This window comes from Diceros bicornis, chromosome 4 (assembly GCF_020826845.1).
Source record: "Diceros bicornis minor isolate mBicDic1 chromosome 4, mDicBic1.mat.cur, whole genome shotgun sequence".
NCBI lineage: Eukaryota > Metazoa > Chordata > Mammalia > Perissodactyla > Rhinocerotidae > Diceros > Diceros bicornis.
In genome coordinates this window covers 21,135,713-21,147,776 of record NC_080743.1, presented here as the reverse complement: position 1 = coordinate 21,147,776, position 12,064 = coordinate 21,135,713, and the positions used below count along the sequence as shown (strand labels likewise).

Below are 12,064 nucleotides of genomic sequence, written 5' to 3'. Positions count from 1 at the left end.
AATATTTATTTTAAAATATACAAAATCCCCAAAATTGAGTATTACATATTTTTTCTGCACTGTGCTTTTTCACTTAACAGTGTATTATTTTAGACATTATTTCCTGTCATTGTAGACGGTAGAGATATAGCTAAGTTGAGGAATATATCCTTAATATTTTATATTTGTTAAAGTTTGCATGCTTTTAAATCAAGAAGATTAAGGTTTCTGTTCAGTAAATGAAGTCTACTTAAAGAAAATTTATTCTAAATTGTCAAAAATCACACACTCAGTGCCAGTTGTCTTCAATAGTAAAGAGCAGTCAGCAAAATGATTATAGTACTAAAATTAATTTATGTGAGATTTTATTGATTTAAGTCATTGTCTATTAGTAAATAGTATATTGGGCCTTCATATTTGTTGAATTTAATACGAGAGCAAGATTTGTAGCATTGCACTGATCTTTGAAGAAGTATCAAAAGAATGTAGTTTATGAATGTTAATTATTTTTCCCTTCTGTGAATACAGGTTGTCTATTTTTAATTAAGACATAATTTTGAATAAATATAGACTACAAATTAAATGTTGACAATAGAGCTCTATTTGTAAGGACATCATTGAATCCAAAAATAGTACAAATTTATAGTTGTCATGAACTCCTTATAGCTGCTTTGCTTTTTAAAATTTTTCACTGTTGAAATAATATAAATTTAATTTTATTATAGCTTATGAAATTTTTAAAGGGTGAAGGAAATAACTACCTTTTAGAAAACCTATGAGATTCCAGAAAGAGAAAAGTTCTGAGAGCCTTGATTTTTAAAGGTATGTCCCAAAGCACCATAAACTGAATGGTGTCTGTAAAACTTAGGTCAAATTACTGGTGTTGTGTTAGTTTCAAAGGTACATCTAGAAGGTTTTAATGATGAAGATGTAATCTCACGGCAAGACCACGAGCAAGAAACTGAAAAACTCGAGTTAGAAATTCAGCAGTGTAAAGAAATGATAAAAACCCAGCAGCAACTTTTACAGGTAAATGTCAGTTACCTTGTAAAGCTCTTCCCTCCTGAGAAGGGCCAGAATGTACTGACTCTTGCTAGACTTTTATTCCTTTGTTTCATAAGATCTGTAGTATTTGACATTTTCCTGATCCAAACTAAGTTCTCTACGTGCTGGCGGATGGATTGCATGCCACTCCTTGGGCGGTGCTTTGCTTGCAGTAGAAGCTTTTGGGAACTGAGACTTCTCAGCTGACTTTTTGATTCTTCATCATTTCTGTCCTTCCCCTAAAGTTTGACCTGCCTTCTCTTGCTTTCGTTTCACCTTGTTGGGGTGGTGCTGGGACCCTCTGGAACTTACTGTGTTTTCAAATTTAATAGCAGCAGCTCGCTACCACGTGTGATGATGATACCACTTCACTACTGCGAGACTGTTATCTGTTGGAAGAAAAGGAACGCCTCAAAGAAGAGTGGTCTCTATTTAAAGAGCAAAAAAAGAATTTTGAGAAAGAAAGACGAAACTTTACAGAAGCTGCTATTCGCCTAGGATTAGAGGTATTCTAAACAATTCACTTTCCCTCTGGAGCTTTTGAGGATTGGGGGCAGGCCTCAGTAGAATGCGTCTTAAGTTCTGCTTTTCCTTGTTTCTTTGCTGCCCAGTTTTTTCCTAAAGTATTTGACCGGTGATCTCATTAATAACTTGAAACAGAAGGGATGCTAAGCACATGAACTGTGGAAGGATATCTTTTTGCCTTTACTAGATTTGGGAATTGAACATTTTTTTGAAAAAAAACCTATAAACATTCATTATCCCTTTGGGATTGGCTTTCTACTGTTAAGCGTTGAGCTTGACACCAGAGATCTCTTTCCGGATCTGTCATCTCTCCATTGTCAATAGTTAAAGTGTCAGAAGACGGTGCAGGGGCCGGCCCCATGGCTTAGCGGTTAAGTGCGCGCGCTGCGCTGCTGGCGGCCAGGGTTCGGATCCCGGGCGCGCACCGACGCACCGCTTCTCCGGCCATGCTGATGCGGCGTCCCACATACAGCAACTAGAAGGAGGTGCAGCTATGACACACAACTATCTACTGGGGCTTTGGGGGAAAATAAATAAATAAATAAAATTATAAAAAAAAAAAAGGACGGTCCAGCCAAGAGAGTGTTTGTTGTTTAAAAAAAAAAACAAAACAAGAAAGTACAGTAAAAAATAAAAGGTCCCCCCACCCCCCGCCAGTCCCTCACCCAGGATGTACGTATGTCTTCACGGTGAACAGCCTGGATTGTTGGATATACACTTCTGCAGCTTGCTTTTTTTAGTTAGCAATGTATTACCTACATGTTTCCCTTTCAAAAGTTATAGAATTAATGTCTGAACATGATTTAAAAATAAACTCAACCCACACAAAAAGTTACAAAGTGAGAAAATACCCTCCATTCTTATGCCAGTTTCATTCCATAGAGGTACCCGCTGTTACAAGTTTCTTTTTGTTCCGGGAAGTACTATTTTAACTTTATTGTAGTCCAGCCTGTTTTTCTTGATCCCAGTCTCTTGATTCCCACTCTGAAAGATAAGGCATTGATGTCCTTATTGGACCTCCCATCTACACTGTTCCTCATCACATCTGATTTCTTCATAATATTGTTACTTTTTTAAACTACTTTTTGAAAAATTGTTTCTTCTGGTTGACCTTTTTACTTTAAGTAAAATGTTTAATGCTTCCCCTTCATGTTTACCCGGCTTCAGACAGTATCAGTCTATCCCTCAATGAAGGATGGGACGTTCCTGTACTTACCCTTGTTCCACTTCGACTTCCCCGTCTTTGTCTGTGATATTATATTTCATTGTCAAGTGTTATCACATTTATATTCTATCCTCTGATATAATCCAGGTGTAAATACTTTATCTAAGGTTGAGACTTAAAAATTGAAAACCAGGAAAGAACATCATGATTAAGTAAATATTATTCATTCTATAACCAAGTAATATGTTGGGACACCTAGGAAATATTCTATGTTATTAAGACTTTGCCACTTGGAAGAGAATTTTCCATGTATCACTATGTAGTGAATTCTCTGACTTTCTTTGTGGCTTCCTTGATGATTTCCTGAGTCAGATTCAGCTGCCGTTTTTCTTATTTCTCATTCTTGGGTTCCTGTTTCAGTTTGCTGTATTACCTTCTTAGTAATTTTTTCCTGAGTAGTATGTGAGTGAAAAATATTCTGAATTCTGGAATATCCAAAAATATATTCATACTTGATTGATTTGGCTGGATATAGAATTCAGGTTTCAACTTTTTCCCTCAAAACTTTGAAAGAGTTAATCCATTTCTTCTAGCTTTTGCTTTTGCTGATGAGAAGCCTGATTATGATATAATCTCCATTACTTTGTAGATACCTTGTGTTTTGTTTTATCCTCTTCTCTGGAAGCTTTTGGAATTTTATATTCTTAAAGTTCCAAAATTTTACCAGGACACGCCTAGGTAGCTCCTTTTAGCCCAAGACACTATATTTCTTCAATTTAGAGATATTCTCTTCTGTATTTTGTCCTCCTTTGACTTCTCTCGTGTTCTAGAACTTCTGTTAGACAAACGTTTGGCCTTCTGACTAAATCTATAGATTGACTTTATGTTCTGAATTCGAGGATATTCTCTCGCCTGTATCTTTGCATCACTAGCCTGGTATTCAGCAGGGTCAGTTTTATTATTCACTTCATCCACTGAGTTTTTATTTCAGAATTTATCTTTTAAATTTTCTAATGTCTTTATTTTTTGCTTTTCTTTGTATAGAATTATATTATTTATGGATGTTCATAAATCTGTCTGATAATTTGTGTTGTAATTTTTAAAAATGATTTCTTCTATCTTGAACTGTTATCCATGGTCAGGTCTCTTTATTTATCTTGGCCTTTTTTCTCTTACACTGTTAGTTTTCTTCAAATTCTGGTAATGCACGATTTTGTGTTAATATTTATATTGAGTGAAAGACTGTACGTTGGTTATTTTAAGTAGCTGACATGGATTTTCTCCACAATTGTGAAAGTCTGTTTCATCAGTAGCTATCTTCCTCAGGAAACAAAAACAGTTTGCACCAGCATTTTCTCCTTTCTTATGGGATCACCTCTGCTTCTGAGCCCATATCCCAACCTGCTCCAAGAGATACTCTTGCCCCTTTGCATACCACTCCCAGTTCTCTGCATGAGAATCTGTCTGCCTCTGCTCAGTGGGGACATGGGGTCAGTGAAGGATGGGAGGGGAGGATGGAGAGACCCGATGAGTGAGGGAGACTTTAGTTCAGGATTCCTCAGCTGTTCGGAAGGGGAAGGTATGATGTGTGCCCTCTTGTGGTCTAGTGGTGGTGGCTGCTCGTACTGGTAGATGGTTGGAGGATGAGAGCAATGCTTGATGAAGCCATATCTCCTTTTTTTCAGATGATGACAGTGGGTATTTTTCTGTTGTTGGTAATTTTATATTTATAATATTTTATACGTTCAGAAGTTATGCTAATATTCTGTATGTTTAAAAGTTGTGCTAATGTGCTATATTTTTGTGCATTGTTCTTTTGAATTTATTCATAATTGATGTGAAAAGAGTGATTAGTTGGTTTGTTAGATGAAATGGGTGAATTTTTATCTTTTAAGCATAATTTTATTAAGTGAAATTTTTCTTAGTTTTCTAGGTTAATTCATTTGACTTCAGAAATATATATGATAGCCAGAAAGCAAACACAAATAGCTAGAGAAATCATGTGAAATGGCAACTCTGTGAATGTTGAAACATTGATCAGTGTTTCTCTGTTTTGCTTGTTATGGTAGAGAAAGGCATTTGAAGAAGAAAGAGCCAGTTGGTTAAAGCAACAGTTTTTAAATATGACTACCTTTGACCACCAGAACTCAGAAAATGTGAAACTTTTCAGTGCCTTCTCAGGAAGTGAGTACTTCATAAACTCTCTAATCTGAAAATGCATGTAAATAAAATACTGTAAATTATTAATATAGAACTGTGAAGATCACCAGTAAGTGCTCTCTAATTGGAACTAAAAAATCAACTTTAATATTTTATTTACTGTAGTCACAATGGGAATGACAGGAGGACTATGCGTACTAAAAACAACTTTTGTTAATGTAATAATGTCGTTTTTTTCTTTTTTTGGTGAGGAAGATTGGCCCTGAGCTAACATCCATTGGCAATCTTCCTCTTTTTGCTGAGGAAGATTAGCCCTGAGCTAACATCTGTGCCCATCTTCCTCCATTTTCTATGTGGGATGCCACCACAGCATGGCTTGATGAGCCGTGTATAGGTCCGCGCCCATGATTTGAACCTGCAAACCCAGGCCACTGAAGTGGAGCGCGTGAACTTAACCACTATGCCGCCGTGCCAGCCTCAAGAATGTCAAGTTTTTGAAAATTCATAGTCTAGAAATATTTTTAAAACTACATCCTTCTAAATGTGGATTATGCATAACAAAGGTCACAAGATTAGCTAGACTAGAGTCATAGGGCCAGAGGGGATATTCAGATTAATTGTGCTGATACCTCACTCAGAACCGCACATGAATCCTCCTAGTTAATTACCTTCACTAGATTTAATACTTCACTGTATGTACTGCCTTTTCTTTTTGACAGGTTCTGAACAGGACAATCTTACAGTGCACTCAAGGCCACGGCAGAAGAAGCCTCACAGTGTGTCCAGCGGGTCTCCAGTGTGCACGTCTACACTGACTAAATCCCTTCCTGCTTCTCCTTGCACTTCAGACTTTTGCCCGACACGTTCCTGTGTGTCTGAACATAGGTATTGGTCTATGGATGATCTCACAGATTTGTGAAAGCGCTCGAGTTACTCTGCTGAGGACAAGTCGACACGTCTGTAGTGCTAGCAACAGTAGAGGCTTTGGGGAGGAATTTAGTAGATTGATGCATCCATTTTACAAATATTTACTGGGTGTCCATATATAGAGACACCTGCTGGGTGCTGGGGATATGATAGTGAACAAGGTAGATGATCCCTGTCTGCTGGGACCTGAATCATATAATGTGATTCTTTTTATTTCACACCTAAAATACAATTTAAAATATAGTCTTATTTACAGGAATCACTTAATATTTTGAGTACTTCACTTTTATTAAATAGAAGGATATTGTTTTGACAGTTTTTGTAGAGTACTTATTTCCGAGTTTCTTTTGGTTGCCTGTTTTATTGATGTTGAAGGGTAAAGAACTCAGGAAAGCTTCCTCATCTTGACTGGTGAAGAGATCTGTGCCCAAGGATGACGGGGTGACGCAAGTTGCTCTTCACCCCAGGAAACCCATGTATTGCTATTAACTGCCTCTTTTTGGTATTTTTCTCTGTCTCAAGTTGTTAAATCATTTCCTCAGGTATAGTATCAGTGCTGTATGTCAGAGCCTCTTCTCAGATTGCATTTGAACTAAGCAGACAGAACGTTCCTAGGGAGATAGAGAGGAACAGAAGCGCATGGGGTGTGTTGGAAGCGGGTGGTGCTCTCTGTCCTCTTGAGCGGGAGACGGGCAGGAGGGCCTGCGCTGGGGCAGGGGCCTTAGACAGCAGGAGTCGGGCTGCAGCACACTTGGCCTGTGGTTGTGAGAGACTGGTGTGGAGCCAAGTGTTGAAGAAGCCAGCTAGCCCTTGGACCAAGAATCGTTAAATAGGTGAATTTTAAAACAGAAATATGAAGCTTTTAAAAATGAGAAAACACTCTATAGTTGACTTTTAAAAGGATTAGGATTCTAAGTAAACATTGGGGGGCAAAAAAGAGCTGGATGAAGAGCCCTCCAAGCAAGTGTGGGGACCCTGAGGTGGGACACTGGTGGTTTGTGGATGGTGAGTGTCATTAGTGAGCGAGACCAAGAGGTGTGAGGTGAGGGTGGGAGGTGGGCAGGGGCCGCGTCCTACAGGCCCTGGGTGAATAGACTGGGGTTAAAATCTTTGTTATGTAAAAGTTCAAATATATCCAAATGTAGAGAGAATGAGGTCATGAGCCCCTGTGTACCCATCATCCAGGTTCAGCAATTATCACCAGACAGTATTGTTCACATATAACCACATACTTGAGATTTCATTTGTAAAATATTTTAGTCTGTATTTGTAGGTCACATATTTTTCTAGGGCATTGGAAAGCACTGGAGACTTCTAAGCAGGAGCATGAAAAAAAAAATCTAAGTTTTAAAAAGATTACTCCATTTTATTATGTGGAAAACAGATTGTAGGAGCTAGTAATGTAAGCCAGGACATCCAGTAGGGGGCATTAGTGGAGTTGAGGTGAGAGATGATGGTAATTTGGACGAGGGTCGTAATACGAAGATAGAAATGCTTGAATTTGGGATATGTTTTGCAAATAGATTGACTGATGGGTTGAATATGGGAGGTAAAAGTTTAATTTACTATCAAAAGATATTATAAACTCAGAGTATTTTCTTACACAGAATGTTATTAAAACCCCCAAATTTGACCAATCGGAACTATCTATATAGATGTAGACACAAATTCTAGTCACCATGTACAAATAATGCCTTCTAAATCTGAGAGAACATAGCATAGTTGCCTCAATTATTTTTATGTATTTAAAATTTTTACTTTTTTACCTAATTATTTTTAGTTATGAAATATTTGACATAAATATTCCTTGAAGACATTGTTCTGTGTTTAATAAGGATAACACAAGTCCAACATTTAGTACATCTATCATAGGATGTTATGAGATTGTCAATATATGCAAAGCATTTATTTATTTATTTATTTATTTATTTATTTATTTTGTGAGGAGGATCAGCCCTGAGCTAACATCCATGCTAATCCTCCTCTTTTTGCTGAGGAAGACCAGCTCTGAGCTAACATCTGTTGCCAATCCTCCTCCTTTTTTTCCCCAAAGCTCCAGTAGATAGTTGTATGTCATAGTTGCACATCCTTCTAGTTGCTGTATGTGGGACGTGGCCTCAGCATGGCCAGAGAAGTGGTGCGTCGGTGCGTGCCCGGGATCCTAACCCAGGCCACCAGGAGCGGAGCACGCGCACTTAACTGATAAGCCACGGGCCGGCCCCTATGTAAAGCATTTAAAAGAGTACTTGGTCCGTTATAAATCTTTAGTAACAGGCTATAAGATTGAAAATATATGTAAACATAAATGGATTATAAAAATGCTTTTCTGTATTGTGAGGGCTACACAGAACAGCATCAGTGGCATAGAAACAGAATTTTGGAGCATAAAGAAATTCCATTAAGCTCGTCACAGTTATGGCCTCTGACGCTAGAACAAACATAGAAAAGAGTTGTGTAACTCTTCAGGTTCTCAGGAGAGAGGCTGTGCAGCTTGACATAGTTCTTGAAATTTTAAATTGTTTGGTAAATTTGGATTTCTTGCTCCTGAAACACCTTGGATCTGGGTTTGTAATAAGATTATAACAAAACAATTAGGAGTATTCGTAGCTAATTTCTACAACATCCTCATTTCTCCTTCACTATAGGGTGGAATTTTACATAAAGGCTGTGCCTGGATTTCATGCAAAATAACTCAAGTACTAAGTTACTTAAGGAACTTAGTTGATCGTTGATCTCATCTTGACTGAGACGGCAGGGATTCAGGGCTGAATTATAAGCAAGTTCCTTTTTTTTTTTTTTAAGTATTGGCAAATAAGTATAAGTACAATTTTTAATTGTTTTCGGTTTAGATTTTTAGAGTTAAAGCAACTTAATTTTTTTTGGGATTCTCATTATGAGGTCAAGTTAATAAACCAAAGTCACAAAAAATGTAAATTTATGAAAAAAAGTTTTTGTGGAAAAAATTATGTAAGATACTCAGTTGATAAAAATGTGTTGTTCATTGCCTTAACCCCATAGATTTGAAAGTAATCATTTAACCTGACTCCTGTTTTGAGGCTGGTTGCAGAGCATACCCCTCAGATTATGTTGCTGAAGGGAGGAGCTATGTCATTGTTGAGACGCTGAGATTGTTTTTGCCTGACACTTCGAATTAATTGAGCACTGTTGTAAGTGCTTTAATGTGTGTTAATTCGTATAGTTCCCACCCCAGCCCTATGAGATAGGTACTATTATTATTTCCATTTTACAACTGAGGAAGCTGAAGAACAGGGAGGTTTAACTTGTCAAAGGTGACATAGTGAGTGGTCCAGCTGGGCTGTGAACCTACACCAGCTGACTTCAGGGTCTAGACTCTTTATCACTTTTGTAGGCACTCATTAAATATGTGTATGGATGAATGGATGGCTAGATGACAGCATCTGTGAACAAATGGATGAGTCAAGAAAGAAACCAGAGAGAATTAAAAATGGTAGCAGAAAGATGAGGATATGGGGGAACCTAGCTTTCAAAACCCACATGGTTGCACCTCCCTTAGGCTTCATTTGGGCAGAGTGCTTCAGAACAGACTAAAGAGACAAAATAAATAGATGGATAAATAGATGGACAGATAAGATAAAAGTGATAAATTAGGCCACTTGAAAACACTTCCTTGTTCTTGATCTGTATGTCCTCAAAATTTACTGAGCATGGAGAAAGGGAGCAATCAGACTTGAGACATTCAGGCTTATCTAACGTATAAAACGAGAGGAGATGATTATTAAGATCTACCCTTCTTTTCCCAACAGTTCGATCAGTGTACTGAATATAACTCCTGAAGAAACTAAACCAAATCAGGTTGGAAGAGAATGTACAAATCAGAAATGGAGCATGGCATCAAGACCTGGGTCCCGGGAAGGTTGCTATAGTGGATGCTCCTTGACCTACACAAACTCGCATCTAGAAAAAGATGACTTACCTTAGACACATGGACTGAGATCTTTTTCATTAACATGTTCGTCAAATGTCACATCTAAGTTGAAACAGGGTGTGTCATAAAGTCAATCATCCAATAATATAAGATGGTCTGAGTTGTTTTTCTGGACTTCCCTGTTCCTCCCCCAAAGAGCTAAAATGTTAAATCTATTTAAAAGGATATAGAAGCTTTGGATATGTATTTTTAGTAACAGAAGCATCTGGTTCTGTGAATAAAGGAATGTATGGATGTTTGGATGGAAACAAAAGCACTAGAATGAGTTTCCTCTTATAGGTATGAAAATAGCACTTTTAGGAAACTGATTATTGTAAATGTTTAATTTTGTCTCATATATAGTTGACATTGGAAGTTTAGCCTTTACTTGAATGTATACTGTAGATTTTCAACAAAGCAAGTTCTATATTTATTATGTTTAGTGTGATTTGAAATTTGCTCTTTCATGTTTTAAATAAAGTGAAATTTATGTATGTTTTGTACATAGATATACATGATTATGTTAAGAGGCTTTAAGATTTAAAAATTTTACACATCCATAATTATAGTATTTCATGCCAATAAATTTTTTTAGTGATATTCTGTTTACAGATGTATTAGAGCCATTGCCACATTACGTTTAAGAATTTTTGAACCCATCTGAGCAATAAATACTGAAAAGTATTCCATGAATCCAAGTTCTTTATATAATTAACATTACTAACATTACACTTTTGAAATTGCTACAGAATTAAATTAGCATTTTTACTTTGTATGTGTAGGATATTATAATTTTTCAAAGGACCTTTGATTATAGGGTAATAGAGGTAAGACAACAAAAATACCTTTGAATAAAGCAATTTAAGAACATTGGTTTAAGATATTTGGATAATAGAAGATAGCAGTATATTTAAGATATTTGGATAGTGATATTTACTTTACCAGATGGGTACCAGCACCATCACATCTGTGCCGGCTAGGGCTTTGTATAGTTACCAGCAATTTTTTAATTTTTCAGTGAGGTATTTGCTACTGATAAGGAAGTCTGACAATGTAAAAGCATCCGATTTTATAATCCAGATGCTACGATACTCTGCACAGACTTGTGTCATTTCATTTTCGGAACTGACGCGTGTTTCTTCATCTATATTGTTATTGTTGATAGTAGTAACAAGAAGGAATGCAGGCCCAGGCTCCTTCCCAGCATTTTCATCGAAAAGCTTTAAGTGCCTCCCTGTTTGTCTCTGTACACATAAGCCCGCCAGATCCAGGCCTTGCTGGGTGCTGTACCTTAGCCTCTGCCTCCCCATCTTCCAGCAGTTCCACCACTTGCATTCACGCTCTTGTGCCTGTTGCATTTAAATCTGTCATATTAAAAAAAAGTGTTTTTGTTGTCCGTTCACTATATAACTGGAGTTGTGTAGCAGCAGCCGTTTTTTCAGGGGTGATAGGATGTTGTCGAGTATCTTAGAAGACGTTAATGAAACTGCTCATAACACAGGAACCACATTTAGAGTCTCAGAAAGCTGCCTCTTGAACAAAAGCAAATTAGTTGCTCGCTGCCTTCAGCTTGGAGCATGGTCCCTTCTTTACTGTTTAAACTGTTAGAAATGATACAGAATTTCAGAGAGTACCATATTCCAAACGAAGAAACAGCTAGGTTAGAATTCTTTTGCTATTGAGCAATAACATGATTAAAGAAAGGCAATCAGAAATTTTTTAAATAGGCAATGAAACATTTGTCAAAAATTGGGTTATTTTTAGGAGTTGCCATGATATACTTTGCCAGAAACAAGCATTCTAATTTTTAAAGTACATCTCTTACTTTAGGGAATGTTGCATTCCATGACAATGGATTTCTACAAAGCAGCATCTGTTTTTTGTTGTTTCCATTTTAATGTTGCTTGAATTCTCATATTGGAAAGAAAAATTCCTTAAGACTTAACTTTGAAATCTAACGTGAAAGAAACAGTCAAGTGAAAGCCAGCTATGTTGTACTTTTTTTTTTTTTTTGCTGAAGAAGATTGCCCCTGAGCTAACATCTGTGCCAGTCTTTCTCTATTTTGTATGTGGGTCACTACCACAGCAAGACTGATGATTGGTGTAGGTCCATACCCGGGAACCGAACCCAGGCAACTGAAGCAGAACATGCCGAAATTAACCACTAGGCCACAGGCTGGCCCCTGGGTTCGTTGTACTTTTGATAAAAGTCTGCATAGATATGCTAGAAGTTGTATGTTTTACAAACTGTGTCGATATATTTTTCATTGTTGTTGTTGAGGAAGATTAGCCCTGAGCTAACATCTGTTGCCAATCTT

At 37.2% G+C, this 12,064-nt stretch overlaps 1 protein-coding gene across 5 annotated transcripts in view; it reads left to right on the top strand.

The window, feature by feature from the left end:
- The window catches only part of SSX2IP (SSX family member 2 interacting protein), a 43,214-nt gene extending 32,792 nt beyond the window's left edge, over nucleotides 1-10,422 (top strand). For 4 of the 5 annotated variants that reach the window (XM_058538402.1, XM_058538401.1, XM_058538397.1 and 1 more), the window contains exons 10-14: nucleotides 872-1,008; nucleotides 1,356-1,529; nucleotides 4,783-4,897; nucleotides 5,593-5,758; nucleotides 9,586-10,422. In XM_058538402.1, the coding sequence (XP_058394385.1) occupies nucleotides 872-1,008; nucleotides 1,356-1,529; nucleotides 4,783-4,897; nucleotides 5,593-5,758; nucleotides 9,586-9,760 (767 nt within the window). In that variant the 3' untranslated portion in view covers nucleotides 9,761-10,422. The remainder of the gene's footprint in view (nucleotides 1-871; nucleotides 1,009-1,355; nucleotides 1,530-4,782; nucleotides 4,898-5,592; nucleotides 5,759-9,585) is intronic. The other variant, XM_058538400.1, reaches the window with a different exon arrangement.
- The last annotated feature ends 1,642 nt before the right edge of the window (nucleotides 10,423-12,064 follow it).